We start from the raw sequence: 19,234 nt of genomic DNA, 5'->3' as shown, positions 1-19,234 counted from the left end.
TTTGTGGATGATCCACATAGTCTTCATATTGTAAGTACTTATCAACAGTTATTTCAAAACAAAATTAACAGTAGTAGAATAATTCAAACTTGTATTAATTTAATTCCCGCTTGTGATTTTTACTAACATTATCATCGTCACAATCATGTATTCTATCCATTTGTAATTAGGCTCCAGCCGTGCCCCAAATACATTGTAACAAACTTTCACTCACATAAAGTGGTAATTCAATAAGTTCTAGAATAATAAGAGTGTGTGTGTAACAGAAAAATATCATAACTCGTAATCGGAAAAAAATAAAATAAAAAAGTGAATATATATTGTTGCTGTGATAGATCTCGTGAGAATGATCATTTATATAGTATTTTTACAATGTTTTCATGTGTAAGAATATGACGCGTATTTGCCTTATGTAAATAATGATTATATAAGTTAGTTGTGGTACGTTAATTTATTATTAATATTTCTGTAGACAATATTGACATTTTTTAAGTTTGTAATAAACCTGTTTATCGTGATATTTTTCGTTATTTCATTTAATTTTCTCAACTTTATCAGGTGAAGATACTCTGTTCCAGAACTTATTATATGTTTAGTATTGTTAAAAACTCCTATTGTAACATACAAAATTAAGATATTGGAAAACACCATAATGCCTTTGAACTTGAAGTTTTCAATATTATATTCTTTCCAAGACTTGCATTCTTTTGGTTCTTATTTTGAAAATATATTTGAGATTGACAATGAATAATTCTAAAGTTATGAAAGTCAAAATTTGAATCTTGATTATTCTTTTAAATTAATTATACTTTCACTTTTTGTGTAGTTGAGAAGTTGATATTGTGGTAATTATTCATATTCAATGAAAAAGACTAAGAAATTGTCAAAAAGCCACAGATTTAATGATACTTAGAAAGACCGGTTTCGGTTATTACACCATTGTCAATCTCTGATAAACTAAAACTAAATACAAGAGCAGCAGAACTGGGCGTGGAGAGCAATGGCAGGCGTTCATGCCCTTGACCAATAGCAGTACTCGCCTACTAGTATAAATTCTGCTGCTCTTGTATTTAGTTTTAGTTTATCAGAGATTGACAATGGTGTAATAACCGAAACCGGTCTTTCTAAGTATCAATAAATCTGTGGTTTTTTGACAATTTCTTAGTCTTTTTCATTCAATTATACTTTGCTCGTTATTAACACTTTTTGGTTGATAAATTATCAGTAGTTTTTAATAGTAGTAACAAATTTATCTTCTGCCATTTACTCCAATGCTAACCAGAAAAATAGGTACTGTAGAAATGGATTCTATATGATGTGTTATTATCAATGAATACTCTATTAAAAACCTAATAGCAATAATTAACGAGGATTTAAATCTTGCTCCACTTGTTTTGAAGCAAATGAATTGTTGGAGTTTAAATTCTATTGAATTTTGTGAATTGAAGAACTACAAGACTTAACCTATTTCGAAACCTATGTGTTATCTAAATTTGGGAGAGGAATAGCACAAGGTCACCTTATTTTTCCTCTCCCTATCATTTTGATAATGTACTTATCGTATAAATGTATAAATGAATTTATATATACAATATGACAATTCCCACTGGGTCTAACAAGACCCATAGTGGTGAAAAAAGAAAATAGCACTCTATTGTTCATAATCAAGGGACAAAAATTGCAAAACCTTATAGCTCTGGAGACATTATTACTTGAAATGTAGCCATTATAGCACTATCAAAATTTATATTCATGAATCAAAAGAATAAAACTAAGACGTGGAATAGTTTAAACTTCATGGTTCCACAGTGTGAACCAATAATTTAATCAGGCTATGTTATGAAATTGAACATCTCTTGAAAACTATTCACAATCTACTTTTTATTTCCGATGCTTTGAAAATAGTAGATGTTTTACATTGACTCATTTTTCAATCAATTTTAGAATTACAGCAACTATAGTGTGGTCAACGTTATAATGGCAGTGGATAAAGATAGAAGAATAGCGATGCCGATTCTCTGCATTAATTAATTATATTTCTACACTGTCAAAAACATGATTGTCATCGTTGTGGATCTAGAAAAGGATAGTACCACCGGCTTTGTCGAATGATAGACAAGGATAGCAATACCAAAGTTGATCAAATACTGTCATTATAACGTGGACCTTACTATACCACTCAAGTCAAACAAACTACAGTGAGGTCCACGTTATAATGGCTGTGTTTGATTAGCAATGGTATTGCTATCCTTGTCTATCATTCAACAAAGCGGATAGCACGTTCTCTTTCTCGCTTTGCTGTGTGGCCAGATCGTCTCTTAACAATGTAGAATTAATAATTGACAAAATATTCCATCTTAATTATGTAAATTCATCATGAAATTATTGAAAAATGATATAATTGATTATTTTAAACGAGAATGAACAGTTAATATTACATTGATAAACCTGCATCAGCTACCCTCTATAGAAGGCATTGACAAGACAGAGGTTCGGCAACGTTTTTCTCCTATCTTTCTCCACTGCCATTATAACGTGGACCTTACTATAGAAGCTTCAATCAAAATAGAAGCTGTTCAGTTGACTAAAATTATAATCTTATTCACAAGAGATTTATTTCTACTCCTTTGAAAGTTATAGATGTTATTCAATATCTCATCTTCCAAACAATTTGAGGAATACAGATTCTAATATACTTGAATTGATCAATAATTGTAGCACCGAGGTTGAGTCGAAGTGAGGACTCAAAAGTCCTAACTTCGCCTGATGAAGAATATTTTTATTCTATTTCATTTCATACTTGAAGTTGATAACTTAAACTTAAATCTAAGTTGTATCAACTTGAGTTATTCTGGGAGACATCTCCCAAAATGTTAACTTATTGCCTTTGGGTTTTCAATAGAGTACCGTGTTATATTTATAGGCTGTTATGATGTCACTAAAGTGTTCCAAATTTGGTAAGTGATATATTTTTATAGTACGAAATGCGAAAATTGTATTATGTAATCACTCAACGGTTTTAACGAAAGCCATTGCAATTTTAATGATCGATATCAATTTTCAAATTCTAGCTGGTTCCATTTTTAATGAGAATGTCGGACATCTACTTATAAATGCATAACAATATGCTTCGGAAATGAACCTCGATAAATATTGACAGAAATGATGGTACTTAAACAAACAATGCGTTAACGAATATGTTTCAAATTTATTAGACTTTTTATTCTTATAGATTGGTTCTTTCTTTCAAGTGAGATTTGATTTAATTTTCACAAATTCAAGATTGATATTTGATCAAATTTGTGTCCATTATTACAATTGGATAATTTGACCATTGTAGGTAGTAATTTATTATTTGATTTGGGCTTGATCCACAAATGTAATACCTACAGTTACACATTGACCTGATTCAAATGTATGGAAATCCCGTGAAAATGCTGCTATGCCATTCATACTTTATAAATATTTATTGGTATAATTTACTATCAAGAAGTTGATCTTATCATTCCCATAACCATGAATTCACTATGTTTGAAATATTTGTTCTATACTTTAACTTACAACTGGAAAGTGCCAAGTCTTTACTATAATAACTTTGACAAAGTTGATGACAAAAAGATTACAGAAATTTCAAATCCTTGTTTATTAATTAAAATGCTTCTTTAATATTGATTGCTTCCACAGTCACCGATTTCCCGCCGACACGATACGATAATCATATCTTCTTATTGGCTGATTGGATTTACGTATCGAATTATTATCCAATAGGAGAAAATTCTGTGATGTCGTGTCGTATCGTGTCGGCGAGAAATCGGTGTGTGTGAAAACGTACATTCATTTAGTTTTGGTTGATACATACCTGGTCAGTAAGTCTTATCCATTACCATCTTAAATATTGCATTTTTTTAAAAAGAAAAACTGCCACTTGCCTCTGCCATTTCAGCTCATTTGATTTGATGTAAGTTACACTCACTAGAATAAAATTTGACAAAGTAGTATGACTAGTATCTCAAATCTGTTAGAGTTCAGGACTTGATTCTTATTATTTATGAAAATTGAGTTGAATTGAATGGCTGCCTTTATTTAAAAGACCCTCCTATGAGGGTGAAGTTAGGGCGCAGCCGGCCCTTTCTTACGCCTAACCCGCCTCATGAGAAAGTTATGACAGAAAAATCGCTGATGCTTGAAATAGGTGTGATAGTAGATCCAATACGTAGCCCACTACCTCACCAATGCATACACTCATCCCTCAAGAGGAAAGAATTATTTCAATCATCAAACTAGTTTAAAATTCGCATTTAATATCAAAATTGACATTTTTCAAACATTACGACCTATCACAGTAGATGATATCTACATTTAAATTCAGGTTATAAAGTCAGCATCCGATTGGTTTGATATCCTTGTCTACCATTAGACAAATTACATATCTCTATCCTTCACCAACTCAGCACTGTTGGTCTGTTGCCAAATTGCTTGTCGACTATGTTGAAATATAATGGAACTACCAACTACCAAAGTATTTCATCTCATTACAGTTGTGTTGTGCGTGATGTGGTGGTATTTTCCCATGATGTCCACAATTTTTTAAAAAATGTGGTTGACATTTCCAAAATTGACATTGTCCATACTTCAAATAGATATTTGTCAACATTGTCCATTGTTGACAAAAGTGGTACTTTGCGATTTAATTATTTTATCTCAATCATGAACGTTTTTAATGAATCATGTACCATGTGGTTATCAAATAATCCCACATTTGTTTTGATTTTTTCTAGCTGAATATTTTTTAAGTTTTGGATTAGGGTACCTACATTAAATTTCTTGACGAATAAAATATATTAGAGATAGAACTGATCATTTTATTAACAAGAACCACCAAGTAATATCAGATCAGATCTAAGGGGATAACTTGAATCAAAGCTCTCCACTACAGAAGGCGGTGGAAGAGGAAACATGGCAACTATGCGGTCCTATTTCCACTCACTTTATAACGTGGATCTCAATATATATTATATTGGTAGGTAATGTTTCAAGAGAACAGAATGTGTACATTTGTGGATCAATCTATTACGGGCATAGACTCTATGGCGCTGTTGCACAAAAGCCGGTTAAATTTTAATCATGATTAATTCCACTGAAACCAATCAGAGAATTGAACTGGCATTTGTGCAACTGCCAAAAGAAAAAAATGAACAAATTTCAAACTCATACTGTAATGCCGTTATGAGTTGAAAATTTGTTCAATAAATTCTCTTTTTTCCTTCAGGGCAACTCTTGAAAATAAATAAAAATAGAAATCTAAGTACCCTTTCGGCTATATGATGCCATTTTATTAAGTGATTTGAAAATAAATTTTGATAAAGGGGTTCTTAAGATGCGTTTACACCAAAGTTATTAACAAAATGTTTATTTTTCCCTCCTTTTAGATTCTATTAGATTGAACGGAACTTGACAAACACATATGCACATCATGTGTATGATAAGTTATGTTCAATCTAATAGAATCTATAAGGACGGAAAAATAAACATTATGTTAATAACTTTGGTACAAACGCAGCTTTAGATTTATATTTTTATTTGTTCAATTTTGTTTGCATTAATATTTTTATACTTTATCTAGTCTGGTGTATATATTTATTTCATACTACTCTGTCATTTAGAATTTTAGATTCGATAATTTTTGTATTTTTTTATGATACTACAATATTACTATTATTGTATTACTTGGTAAGGTTTGAATTTAATCAACTTTGTTCTCTACATAACACAAAATGTAACAAAACTTATCGAAAAGAATGATTGAACGGTGTACGACTGTTATGAACTTTGCCGAGCAAGCGTAAGCTCACAGACTTTATACTAGTTTAGCGAGACGTGTTTTTATCCACAAAACATAAAATATTAATGAGCTGTGTTATAGTTCTTGCGTCTATATTTGTGATTAATGTATCAAGTGATATGTATGTAGGCTACATACATTTATGTATGTGTAATCATGTAAATACATTTAATGTATCATGTAGTGCTGGTGGATCGATCTCTGGACTTCGATGTCTGTCACGAGGTTTTTTAATATTTCAAAAGGATATCAGTGTGAGTGAGTGATAACTGTGATGATTTCAGGAAAATAAAGTGTTAGTTGTTTTGGGAGAGCGAGTTGGTGCCTGAAAAGTTTATAGGTGGACCAAAAAAATAAAATTAATTCAGAAAAAAGCGTATAGTTGCGGATGAATGTAAATCGGTTGCCTATTTTGTGTATGTTAAACATTTTCTTACAAAAAACAAACAAAAATATATATTATCTAGATTGTTAATCTAAATTTTAAGCTTTGTATTCGAAAAGGAAGATATTCGAGATCATTATCCTAGTTATTGTATGAGAGAGTTTGTCTATATTTTATTCGGAAACTTACTATCGTTACAATATATTGAATTTTGGTCATGTACCTCTCGTGGCCTATAGTGAGGTTCACGTTATAATGGCAGTATTTGATTAACATTGGTGTTGCTATCCTTGTCTATCATTCGACAAAGCAGATGGCGCTATCCTTTTCTACTTCCGCAATGTTCCCAAATCGGTTTCCAACAATGTAGAAATATAATTAATTGACAGAATATTTAGTCTCAAACATGAAAATTTATCATTGAATGAAAAATACTAAGAAATTGTCAAAAAACCACAGATTTATTGATACTTAGAAAGACCGGTTTCGGTTGTTACACCATTGTCAATCTCTGATAAACAATCTCAGGATTATCAGAGATTGACTATGGTGTAATAACCGAAACCGGTCTTTCTAAGTATCAAAAAATCTGTGGTTTTTTGACAATTTCTTAGTCTTTTTCATCCAGTATGAATAATTAGGTACCACAATATCAACTTCTCAACTACACTAAAAGTGAAAAAATTGAATCAAAAAACACATTTTCTTGAAAAATAAAAAAATATAATTTATCATTTTTAACTAGAATGTAACTGTTCATTCTGTTCAACGTTATTTTCTTGAAAAATAAAATATAATTTTTAACTAGAATGTAATTGTTCATTCTAGTTAAAAATGATACATTATATTTTATTTTTCAAGAAAATGTGTTTTTTGATTTGATTCATTTATTTTCACTTTTTGTGTAGTTGAGAATATGAGAATATATAATGTTTCATCAGATATCAGCTTTAATTATTGAAAACAATATAAAAACATGAAGTAGGTACCTTCTTATTTGAAACATGTTAAACTTTAAAACCAAAGTTTTTAAACTGAAAACTTTATTACAAACAACTAGTTTCAGCCTATTTAAACTTGAAAATGGCCAAAGTAGGCCTGAACTAGTCGTTTGAAATGTTTTAAACATGAGGCACTTCATGTTTTTATATTGTTTTCAATAAAGTATCAAAGCAAAAGCAGAGAATCGGCACCGCTGTTCTCTCATCTTTCTCCACTGCCATTATAACGTGGACCTCACTATATCTTAATGTTAAAGCATCACAAACCGTTTTCACAGTGTTGATATAGATATCTCCGTCATAACATAGATATATAATAGAGTTTTATCTATTAATTAATGGTAATTCTAATTACTCGGTCCTCTAATACGATAATAATTGGTATGAAATCGATTATGATGTAATAATGTTTGTCGTGTACTAGATCAAGTCTTTTGCTGGTCTATGCTTCAAATAGAACTACACTTGTATCATGAAAGTTGATAGTATTTTTTGAAACACCTTCATTCCTTTACCGTTCCCCGGCTGTTCGGTATACCTTTTTATTTTTATTCAAATTAGATACCTAATCTTTCTCAATATAATTGTTAAGACCATTGTAAGAGTGAGAAAAAGTGGCAACTGAAATTTTTAAGTGGTCTAATAAGCAAGTTATGGGTTGTTGAAGTGCTAAAATCCGTTTCTCTCCAGATCATAAACGGTTTCGAGTTTTCCATTGAAGTTTCTCTTAATACATTCAGTATATCATTGGCTTTGTTCTAATATGCGTTTTTTCGCGATTAATGCCAAAATGAACAAGTTATCGAATTTACAAAAAATGTTACTTTTTTATTCATGAACGATATGGGGAATAGAATGTTTTTGTTTGGGAAAATACATTTTTTGAATTTTTAAGAGAAGTTGTAATAATATAGTCGAAACCGTTTATGATCTGGAAAGAAAATGGAATCTGGGAAGTTAGTACTTCAACAACCCATAACTCGCTTATTAGACCACTTAAAAATTTCATTTGCCACTTTTTCTCACTCTTATAATGATCTTAACAATTATATTGAAAAATATTATCCAATTAAAATAATAAAAGAAGAGTGCCGAACAGGCTTAAAAGTTTGTGCCCATTGCAAGCTTTCAAATATTTTCATCTTGTAGTATTGAGAAATAATTGAAGATAAAAAATTACAAAATGCATTTATTAAAATGCTAATAAATCTATGATAACTATTAAACCCAAATCCAAATTTAACAATGCTATCAAGATTCATTTATTTCCCTCTTCAAAAATATAGTGTCGGTTGCACAAAAGCCGATTAAATTTAAATCCTGATTAATTCCATGAGAACCAATCGGTTTTCAAAAACACCTTCTCTGATTGGTTCTAATCATGATTAAAACTTGACCGACGGCCATAGAATAGGTGCTAAAATTTCTATTTTTTATTATTTTTAAATAATTCTTCAACTTTTGAAGTACTTTTTACTTTCCTTGCCCTATTACCATAGGTAAAGAAAGTAATGCTTTCAGAAAAAAATTAAGGTACCCCAATTTATATATTTCTATACGTTCCAAGGTCCCCTGAGTCCAAAAAAGTGGTTTTTGGGTATTGGTCTGTATGTGTGTGTGTGTGTGTGTGTGTGTGTGTGTGTATGAGTGTATGTGCGTCTGTGTACACGATATCTAATCTCCCAATCAACGGAACGACTTGAAATTTGGAACTTAAGGTCCTTACACTATAAGGATCCGACACGAAAAATTTCGATCAAATGCAATTCAAGATGGCGGCTAAAATGGCGAAAATGTTGTCAAAAACAGGGTTTTTCGCAATTTTCTCGAAAACGGCTTCAACGATTTTGATCAAATTCATACCTAGAAAAGTCATTGATCAGCACTATCAACTGCTACAAGTCCCATATCTGTAGAAATTTCAGTAGCTCTGCACCATCTATGCGAAGTTTGATTTTAGATTCTCAATTATCAGGCTTCAAATACAATTTAAACAAAAAATTCCAAGTGGAATAGATTGAGCATGAAAATCTCTACAATTAATGTTGAGTACCTAACATTTCCACCTAAAATTGAAAATAAGCTCAAAATTAGAGAAAATGGAATTATTCAATTGTAAACTGTTGGCAACTATTGATTCTATTAAAAATCATTCACTATGAAGAGATAGCAGACTTCGTGTGTCTCCAGCGTTATTGTCTTGTCACCAGCTGGCTCAGATCTTAGAAAAGTGGACTTGAAATGCGCGGGAACACTAGCGTCAGTTGATCAATTTTCATAAAGGCAAGAAGAGTTGTGTGAGTGCACCACACCAGATTTTTTATGAAAAGTTCATATGGAACTTTTAGAGACTCTAGCTGTTCACTCTGTAGTTGTCAATATTATTTGCAGTGGGTAGTAGATCTTTGAGGTGGTTGACAGCATTATATTTCGATTTTCGTGCAGTAATTGTTATAAATCATAATTATTATTCAATAGTTATAGTCATCATATTTTATATTATTAGAATCCAAGTTCAAAATATGTATCACTTACAAAAACAATTGAGTGATATAACAAACATTTTCGAAGAATGAAAAATATCTTATTCTGACAACTCATCTTATTGGAACTTGTTTCAAAGAAGAAGCCTCTGCTCTCCTCCTCAAAAATATTGTGCCGGTTAATAATTTTAATCCTGATTAATCTCACGAGAACCAATTGGAGAAGCTCATTTTTCAAAAAAACCTTCTCTGATTGGTTCTTGTGAAATTAAAAATGATTCAAACTTAACCGAAGACCATAGAATAGGTGTTGAAAGTTTTTTTTTATTATTTTAAAACATTTTTTCTATTTTTAATGTACTTTTTTATGAATAAAAGTTCATATAGAACTTTCAAATGTTTCAAAGAAGAAGCCTCTAGCTGTTCACTATTTGGTTGTCGATATTATTTTTGCAGTAGTAGATCTTCGGAGTGCAGTTAAAAGCATTTAATTTCGATTTTCGTTTAGTAATTGTTATAAATCATAATTATTATTCAATAGTCATCAAATTTAATTTTATTACAATCCAAGTTCAAAATATATACATCACTTACAAAAATAATTGGATGATTTAATAAATAATTTCGAAAAAAATGAAAAATATCTTAATCTGCCACTTTCATTAGTACCTGATATTCTCAACTCTTGGAACTTTTAGATGTTTCAAAGAAGAAGCCTCTGCTCTCCTCCTCAAAATATGGCTATCTCTGGTTCCAGAAACCAGGAAGAGTTTACTTAGATCTCAGAAAATTCGAGTAGGAACTAGTTGAATAGGAAAATTATGGAAGTATATGATATTTAACCGTTTATTAAAATCAATTTACAAAATGAAACATTATACATGACGATGGAAATACTTTGCATTTCTGATGAAATGCTGTTTTATGAGAATGTCTTGACATGACGGTAAACAATTTTACAATATTTTCAACTATAGAAATGATTCTATCGACGATTTTCAACGCCAAAATTATTTTACCCTGACTTGAATATACTTACATATCAATATAAATTAAAACCTAATGAATAACAATAAATTATACAGTATAATTATTATCTATAAAATTACATTTTTGGCATATTATATGAATAAATATTGAATAATTGTGAAAGAGAATAATCCAAGGATGAATTTGTTTCTCAGTTAAATTGATGATGATGCATATTATTACAGAAACTTCTTGAAATCGTCACAAGAACTGATACATCTTTAGGTACTGTTTACCATTTTACTATAGGCCTACCATTTCTGAAAATTTTGATTAAACACTATTGTTTCTCTTGAATACAACCTGATACCAGAATATCTAGCTTATTCCATCAATTCTTTCTTTTGATTCACAAAAACTTACAATCTATTTTGGATCTTTTTCATAAGCTCATAGAGGATGATAATTAAATACAGATTATCAGTAGTATCTACTACTGTTCCAAACTCTCATGTTTAAACATCCAGTTTCAAATGATCTCATTCCCATACACAGTTTAAAAATAGAATACTTTGTGGAAATAATAAAGGACTGAAAATTTTGTGAAGTAGACAACTACAAGACTAAAGCTGCGTCAACACCAAAGTTATTAACAAAATGTTGATAACTTAATTCTTATAGATTCTATTAGATTAAACATAACTTATCATACAAATGATGAACATATATGTTTGTCAAGTTCCGTTCAATCTAATAGAATTTATAAGGATAAGTTATTAACTTTTTGTTAATAACTTTGGTGTTAACCCAGCTTTAACCTATTTCGGACTATGTGTAACCTTATATAAATTAGGAGAGTAATGGGAGAGTAATTAATAGCACAAGGTTACATTAGTTTTTCTCTACCTACCATTTTGATGATGTACTTATTGTATCAATCAATAATGATTCCATTGCTCATTGAACCTAGTTCTATATCTGAATTAAAGACAAATCCAGATTAAATCACTTTCTCTGTGATTAGAAACTTGAGAATCATCAATAAAAAATCAGTTACATCTTCCATAACAAACTTTGTACCTGATCGAAACGGATACCCGTTTGTATCATATCATATCATCAGAGAACGTGTCAATACAATGAGAATATCATTCCTATATGTTCTAATGTGACACTATTCCCATTCAGCTCGGACGAGCAAGATAGTATTGATAAAGCTCGATTCACACAACAGTGTCAGTGAAAATATAATTCCAATAAGTTCTAATAACTTCATTCGGCCTCTCGAGGCTGATCCGATTAGCCTAGAGTGAAGTCCACGTTATAATGGCAGTGGAGAAAGATGAGAGAAAAACGTTGTGATGCTCTGTCTTGTCAATGCCTTCTATAGACGGTAGCTGATACAAGTTTATTGATGTAATATTAACGGTTCATTTTCGTTTTGTATAATAAATTATATTTTATTGAGCAAGAAATTATGTTTTTCAATAATTTCATAATGAATTTTCATGATTAAGATGAAATATTTTGTTAATTAATTAATTCTACATTGTTAAAAGACGGTCTGGCAACAGAGCAAAGCGAGAAAGAGTTAGCGCTATCTGCTTTGTTGAATGATATACAAGGATAACAAAACCATTGCTAATCAAACACTGCCATTATAACGTGGACCTCACTACACAACTTTTGGGAATTATATTTTCACTGTTCACTATCATTGTTGTCTTTGAATCCAGCTTTGAAACTCATATTGAACCGGGGTTATTTCCACTGTACAGTACTCACTATATCATACACTTTAACTTATCAGATTTAATATGTGGAAGTCCGCTATTACAATAATTTAATTAACTTAGTTACATAAAATAACTGATTGAATTCAGTTTACGTCTTCACACAGTTCAGAAACTATGATAGTTTCCTTATCCTGTTTGCACTTGAGTGTTCCAGGAGAATTTATTTTTGTTCAATAAATAATTTTAAATTCTTGTTCCCATATCAGTTATCACGTGGTCGTCATTCAGGACACTTTTTCTGTGGACTCAGCACCAGCCTGTCTGTGTTGATATTCAGCTGGAACAGTTTGTCGTAGACGCGCACTCTCGAATCGACGGGAAGGTCTTGCTTACGGCCCAGCACCCATAAGAGATCTGGAAATAATGCAAAATTAAGCAACAATTAAAGAAATAATATTCGATTTCCTCCATTTCCAAACGTATGTTATACAGGGAAGAGATAGAAGAAGAAGTAGAAGTAAAAGGAGAAGAAGTAAGTGAATAACTAGGTGAGGAAGTACGAGAAGAAGTGGGAGAAGAAGAAGAAGAAGGTGAATAACTAGGTGAGGAAGTACGAGTAGAAGTGGAAGAAGAAGAAGAAGAGGTGGAGGAGAAGTAGTGTGCTTTGGCTACAGGAATACAGCTACTGGCTTGTGATTGGCCGAGTGTCACTCCCAAAGTGCGAGCTGGCTACTCCCATTCAGAGGCAAGTGGGAGTTGCTTCCACCAATCACAAGTCTGATACACAGTATTTGATACGCAACACTTGAGCTTGCTCTGTATCATCATTGAACATCCAACAAAGTTTGAACCAAGAATGAGAGAGACAAGGAGAGGAAGAAGAAGAAGAAAAAGCAAAAGAAGGAGAAGAAGAAAAAAAGGAGGAGAAGAATAATAAGAAGAACACAGAAGTAGAAGAAGAAGATGATGTCATGATCGGCTGACAAGAATACAGCTACTGGCTTCTGATTGGTCGAATATCACTCCCAAAGTGTGAGCTGGCTCCTCCCATTCAGAGGCAAGTGGGAGTTGCTTCCACCAATCACAAGTCTGATACTCAGTATTTGATATGCAACACTTGAGCTTGCTCTGTATCATCATTGAACATCCAACAAAGTTTGAACCAAGAATGAGAGAGACAAGGAGAGGAAGAAGAAGAAGAAAAAGCAAAAGAAGGAGAAGAAGAAAAAAAGGAGGAGAAGAATAATAAGAAGAACACAGAAGTAGAAGAAGAAGATGATGTCATGAGCGGCTGACAAGAATACAGCTACTGCCTTCTGATTGGTCGAATATCACTCCTACAATGTCAGCTTGCTCCTCCCGTTATGAGGCAAGTAGAAGTTGCTTCCACCAATCACAAGTCTGATACACAGAATTGGATACGCATCATTTGAGCTTGCTCTGTATCATCCAATCACCACTGATTCTAACTTTTGTTCAGTTGGAAATGAAGATACACACCTTTTCCAACTGTATTTGAGAAAGTATCAATTGCAATTGAGAATAGTCATTTGTATTTGAGAAAACGTCAGATTTAAATGAGAATAGTCAATTGTATTTGAGAAGTCTTCACTTGTAATTGAGAATAGTGAATTTTATTTGAGACAGTATCATTTCAATTTGAGGACATACGATTTGAAATAGAGAAGTTGTCAGTTGTAATTGGGAAATTATTTTAAAAAACCAGTGCTTTTAGTACTTATATTTTTCATTAACCTGTACTCATATGAAATGATATGATAATATATTTAATATTCCAATAGAACGTTTAGTTTTTGAATAAAAAATTAATTTCAAGCCCCAAAATCCATTGAAGAATTGCTTGATCAAGAGATTCAACTGATTTATGATAAATTTCAATTGGGCCTTGAACATAGAGAATTCGATCTTCATCAAGTGCAATATTTCACAAAATGTTTGGAGACAAAACCAGTGTTGCCAATACATACATAGAAATGATACTCATTAATCATTATTGTAAACAGTACAATGGAAATAATTTTACAATTGAAAAAAATAATTTGCCCCTATGCAAAGCCTATGATAGTAATTGCAATACTGTGTATGTAGTACAGTATCCTTTCTGCTCAAATAAAACCTGTACTGTAGGCTGCAGAAGAGCCATGACATGTCAATTGGAAAATTTTCTCATTTTCAATTGATATCTTCTCATTTACATTTGACGATTTCTCAAATACAATCCACTACTCTCAATTACATGTGATGACTTCCCAAGTACAATTGACTATTCTCATTTACATCTGACATTCTCTCAATCACAAGTGACTAGTCTCAAATACAATTGATACTTTCTCAAATTAACTTGATACTTTCTCAAATAAAATTGGAGAAGGTGTAGTAAAAGAGGAGAAAGGAGAAGAAGAAGAACAACAACAAGAATGCATGTCAACACCGATGTTAATCAAATAATGCAATAAATTATAACGTATAGGAAGATGATACGAAGATGATACAAAAATGATAGACAAGGATAGCAACAGTGGCGGCGATGAGGGCCCCGCGGACCCCGTGGCGCCGGGTGTGGCCCGGCCGATGGGGACCCCGAAGGGCCCCTTAACAAGTGAGGAAAAATAATGAAGAGTTTTTATATACTTTTTTATGTATATCAAGAACCATATAAATTTGTGTAACATATTCAGGAACTCATGACCAATAGAAGAAAAATCATAAACATGTTGAAAAATTGTGAAGGAGGAGAGAATTATTAACTACCAGAACATTTCTACAGTTGTTCTCTTTGTAGTGTTTGGAAAACGGGTGGGTGTGCTTCTACATATTTTCTAAAGTTTTCATTGGTTGTGGTGATGGTATGATTTGAAAAAAAATGCATAAGAAGAGACAATTCCTATTATTATGAAATTGAACACAAAATGCTTAAATTCTATGATGTGATGCCATAAACTACACTAAACTTTTTCAATGAAAACCATACTCCATATGTTAGTTTTCATATAGATGTACGATAGGTAGAAATGTAAAAAAAGGTGTAAGAAATACTGTATAAAGGAGCCACACAAAAATTCTCGCGGGGGGCCCCCTCAAATCTTTAGCGCCGCCACTGGATAGCAACACCAATGTCAGTCGAATACTGCTATTATAACGGGGACCCCACTATAGGATTGATTGATTGATTGATTGATTGAGTACTTTATTTATGTAGATTACAATATATACTGGCTTATACACTTATATACAATAGCTTACAATACAGGAAAATTATAGATGAATTTACATAATATAGACTAAGAAAATAACTATTGAACTGTATATGATATGAAAAAGCAATTTGTAATATAATAACTATAGATAATAATCATATTGTTATGCATCTACATAAATTGGCGGAGCTTTGGACATATCAATGTCCATTCTTTGGGAAGAATATTAAAAATATCCTCCCCACTAACTCTCTACCAAAAGGAAGATGATACAAAGATGATAGACAAGGATAGCAACACCAATGTCAGTCAAATTCTGCTATTATAACTTCAGTCAGATTCAATATCACATTCTAGTAAACACTTTGTAATAAACTAATGCACGAAAAAGACTATAGAGTTTTCTTACCTGCATGTAAGAATCCCAGGTCAGAACATGAGTAGAGGATGGCATAGTTGTCATAGTCAGTGTCGAGAATGAGATACTTGCCACTTTGAGGCAGCATCCTCGCCAGATAGGAAGGCAGTGAGTTATCCACCTGGTAGTTGAGTATGCTGGGTGCCAGGTAGTGAGGCTTAGCCCTGCCGTAGCTTGTACTCATTTTACCCGTCCTGTAACACATGCAAATCTTGTATGAAAATTTCCATAGCAATAGAAATAAATAGGATATCTAAAGAGTACTATTATAGAGTAAAGATAGCATAAGAAGATATCCCGTAGTTTGTAGAATTCATTCAAAGTTTGGAAGTTTTGTATCAAACTATGGTGTTGTGTATCAAGTTGAGATGAAGATGATACTGTATCATTTATGGTGATACCTTGGAGAAAAGATAGCAAAAGAAGATATCCTATGGTTTGTAGAGTTCATTCAAAGTTTAGAAGTTTTATCTCTTTTCTGTATAGGGCTATTTTTTATAGAAATAGAAAGAAAAATAAAAAATCTGGTGTGTCGCACTCACACAACTTTCCTTGCCGTTATGAGAATTGATCACCTGACGCTAGTGTTCTCGCACATCTCAAGTCTACTTATAAACAAAGATCTGAGCCAGCTGGTGACAGGACAATAACGCTGGAGACATACGAGGTCTGCTATCTCTCCATAGTGAATGATTTAATAGAATCAACAGTTGCAAACAGTTTGTAATTGGCTAATCATATTTTCTCGAATTTCGAGCTTATTTTCAATTTTAGGTGAAAATGTTGCAGCACATTAATTGCAGGGATTTTCATGATCAATCTTTCCCACTCAATGTTTTTTGTTTAAATTGTATCTGAAGCCTGATAATTGAGAATCTAAAATCAAACTTTGCATAGATGGGGCGGAGCTCCTGAAATTTTTACAGGTATGGGACTTGTGGCAGTTGATAGAGCTTATCGATGACTATTTTAGGTATAACTTTGATCAAAATCGTTTGAGCCGTTCTCGAGAAAATCGCGAAAAACCCTGTTTTTGACAACATTTTCGTAATTTCAGCCGCCATCTTGAATCGCATTTGATCGAAATCGTTCGTGTCGGATCCTTATAGAGGAAGGACCTTGAGCTCCAAATTTCAAGTCATTCCGTTAATTGGGAGATGAGATATCGTGTACACAGACGCACATACACTCATACACACACACACACACATACAGACCAATACCCAAAAACCCCTTTTTTGGACTTAGAGGACCTTGAAACGTATAGAAATTGGGGTACCTTAATTTTTTTCGGAAAGCAATACTTTCCTTACCTATGGTAATAGGGCAAGGAAAGTAAAATATCAGTACCCTTTATGAATTATTTAATCACATGTTTCGGACATTAATGCCATTTTCAAGTGATATGAAGTTCACTTGAAAATGGCATCAATGTCCGAAACATGTTGTGATTATAGGTACTGAGATTTTTATTTTTCTTTCTATTTGCAAGTTTTGTATCAAATTATGGTGTTGTGTATCGAGTTGAGATTATACTGTATCATTTTTATGTTGATACCTTGGAGAAGAGATAGCGAATAAATAATATATCCTATGGTTTGTAGAATTATTCAAAGTTTGCAAGTTTTGTATCAAATTATGGTGTTGTGTATAAAGTTTAGATGATACTGTATCATTTAAGGTGACACCTTGAAGAAACAATTGCATAAGAAGATATCCTATGGTTTGTAGAATTCATTCAAAGTTTCAAAGTTGTGTATCTTATTATGGTGTTGTGTATCAAGTTGAGATGATACTGTATCATTTGTGGTGATACTGTATCAGTTAAGGTGATACCTTAGAGAAACGATAGCATAAGAAGATATCCCATGGTTTATAGAATTCATCAAATTTTTGAAGTTTTGTATCTAATTTAAGTATTTGTATTTTTTTAAGCTTTGGTGTTGTGTATCAAGTTGAAATGCTACTGTATCATTTGTGATGATTCTGTATCATTTATGGTGATACCTTAGAGAAAAGATAGCATAAGAAGATATCCCATGGTAAAGGTCGTTTATTCCAAATTTGAGACCGATTACTGTCGACTATTGTATATTATCACTGTGTTGTTGGGTTGAGAATGTAAGAACGGCACAGTATGAGAGACTAGGACTATGAGCTTGAGTTAACATTGAAAATTGGAACATAAACACCCTATATCATTGTATATCATAATATTGTGCTCTATTTTCACTACAGTACTGTATATTATGTAATGGAGAAAACCACTAATGAAGCTTCTTGGGAAATACCCCCTCCTTACTACGAGATAGCAAGGACTCTCCTACGGTGGACTTAAGTAAGAACAACTGGGTAACAATGACTCTCCTACGGTGGACTTAAGTAAGAACAACTGGGTAACAATGACTCTCCTACGGTGGACTTAAGTAAGAACAACTGGGTAACAATGACTCTCCTACGGTGGACTTACCACTTGCCACCTGTATTCAACTTGTATATCCCATTAATGAAACAGTTTAACCATGGGATATCTTCTTATGCTATCGTTTCTCCAAGGTATCACCTTAAATGATACAGTAGCATCTCAACTTGATACACAACACCATGAGCAGATGGATGGACTCTCGTGTAGTGACACTTCTTACAGAGTAACATAGTGACAGAGTCATGGCCGTAGTCGTAGTTGTGTAGTTTGTTTATGGCAAAGCAAATGGCTAGCATTTCTTTTTCTACTTGAGCATAGGGTTCTTCAGTTGCTGTCATTGATGATCCAAAGTACAATGGTTTTCCTTCTTGAAGCATACAGAAGCCAAGTGATTCCTTCGATGCATCACATTGTATTTCAATTGGGCTCTTTGGGTCGAATGCTCTTAATACTTGAGGACTGCATATAGATAAAATATATAATTATATATGATTTATTGTCCGTAGCTCAATGCAGGAATTTTCGTTCATAAAGGTGAGTCCACGCTTACAATGCACGAAAAGTCCACGGAGAGTCCATGGATCGTAGCTAAGTCCACCTTAGGTAAGTCCACGTAACTTGCTACCACATTCGAGCTTCAATCCACAAAAGAGAATCCATTCAATAGAAATAAAGGTGACCAGGAACCAGGCAGGACCAATATCTAGTTGTTAGAACCACTTCCTTACGTATATTTGAGGAAAAAGTTGTAGGTAGC

The 19,234-nt window shown here is 32.5% G+C and overlaps 1 protein-coding gene across 5 annotated transcripts in view; it reads right to left on the bottom strand.

The window, feature by feature from the left end:
* Positions 1–10,539: 10,539 nt before the first annotated feature.
* LOC111057050 (apolipoprotein D) overlaps positions 10,540–19,234 on the bottom strand; it is a 64,274-nt gene continuing 55,579 nt past the window's right edge. For all 5 annotated transcript variants that reach the window (XM_039436895.1, XM_039436896.1, XM_039436898.1 and 2 more), the window contains exons 4-5: positions 16,044–16,246; positions 10,540–12,830 (exon numbers count right to left, since the gene is read on the bottom strand). In XM_039436895.1, coding sequence (XP_039292829.1) covers positions 12,697–12,830; positions 16,044–16,246 — 337 coding nt within the window. In that variant the 3' untranslated portion in view covers positions 10,540–12,696. The remainder of the gene's footprint in view (positions 12,831–16,043; positions 16,247–19,234) is intronic.

Source organism: Nilaparvata lugens, chromosome 10, assembly GCF_014356525.2.
Source record: "Nilaparvata lugens isolate BPH chromosome 10, ASM1435652v1, whole genome shotgun sequence".
Classification (NCBI taxonomy): domain Eukaryota; kingdom Metazoa; phylum Arthropoda; class Insecta; order Hemiptera; family Delphacidae; genus Nilaparvata; species Nilaparvata lugens.
The sequence above is the reverse complement of the archived record's forward strand: the minus strand, read 5'-3'. Positions and strand labels throughout refer to the sequence as shown.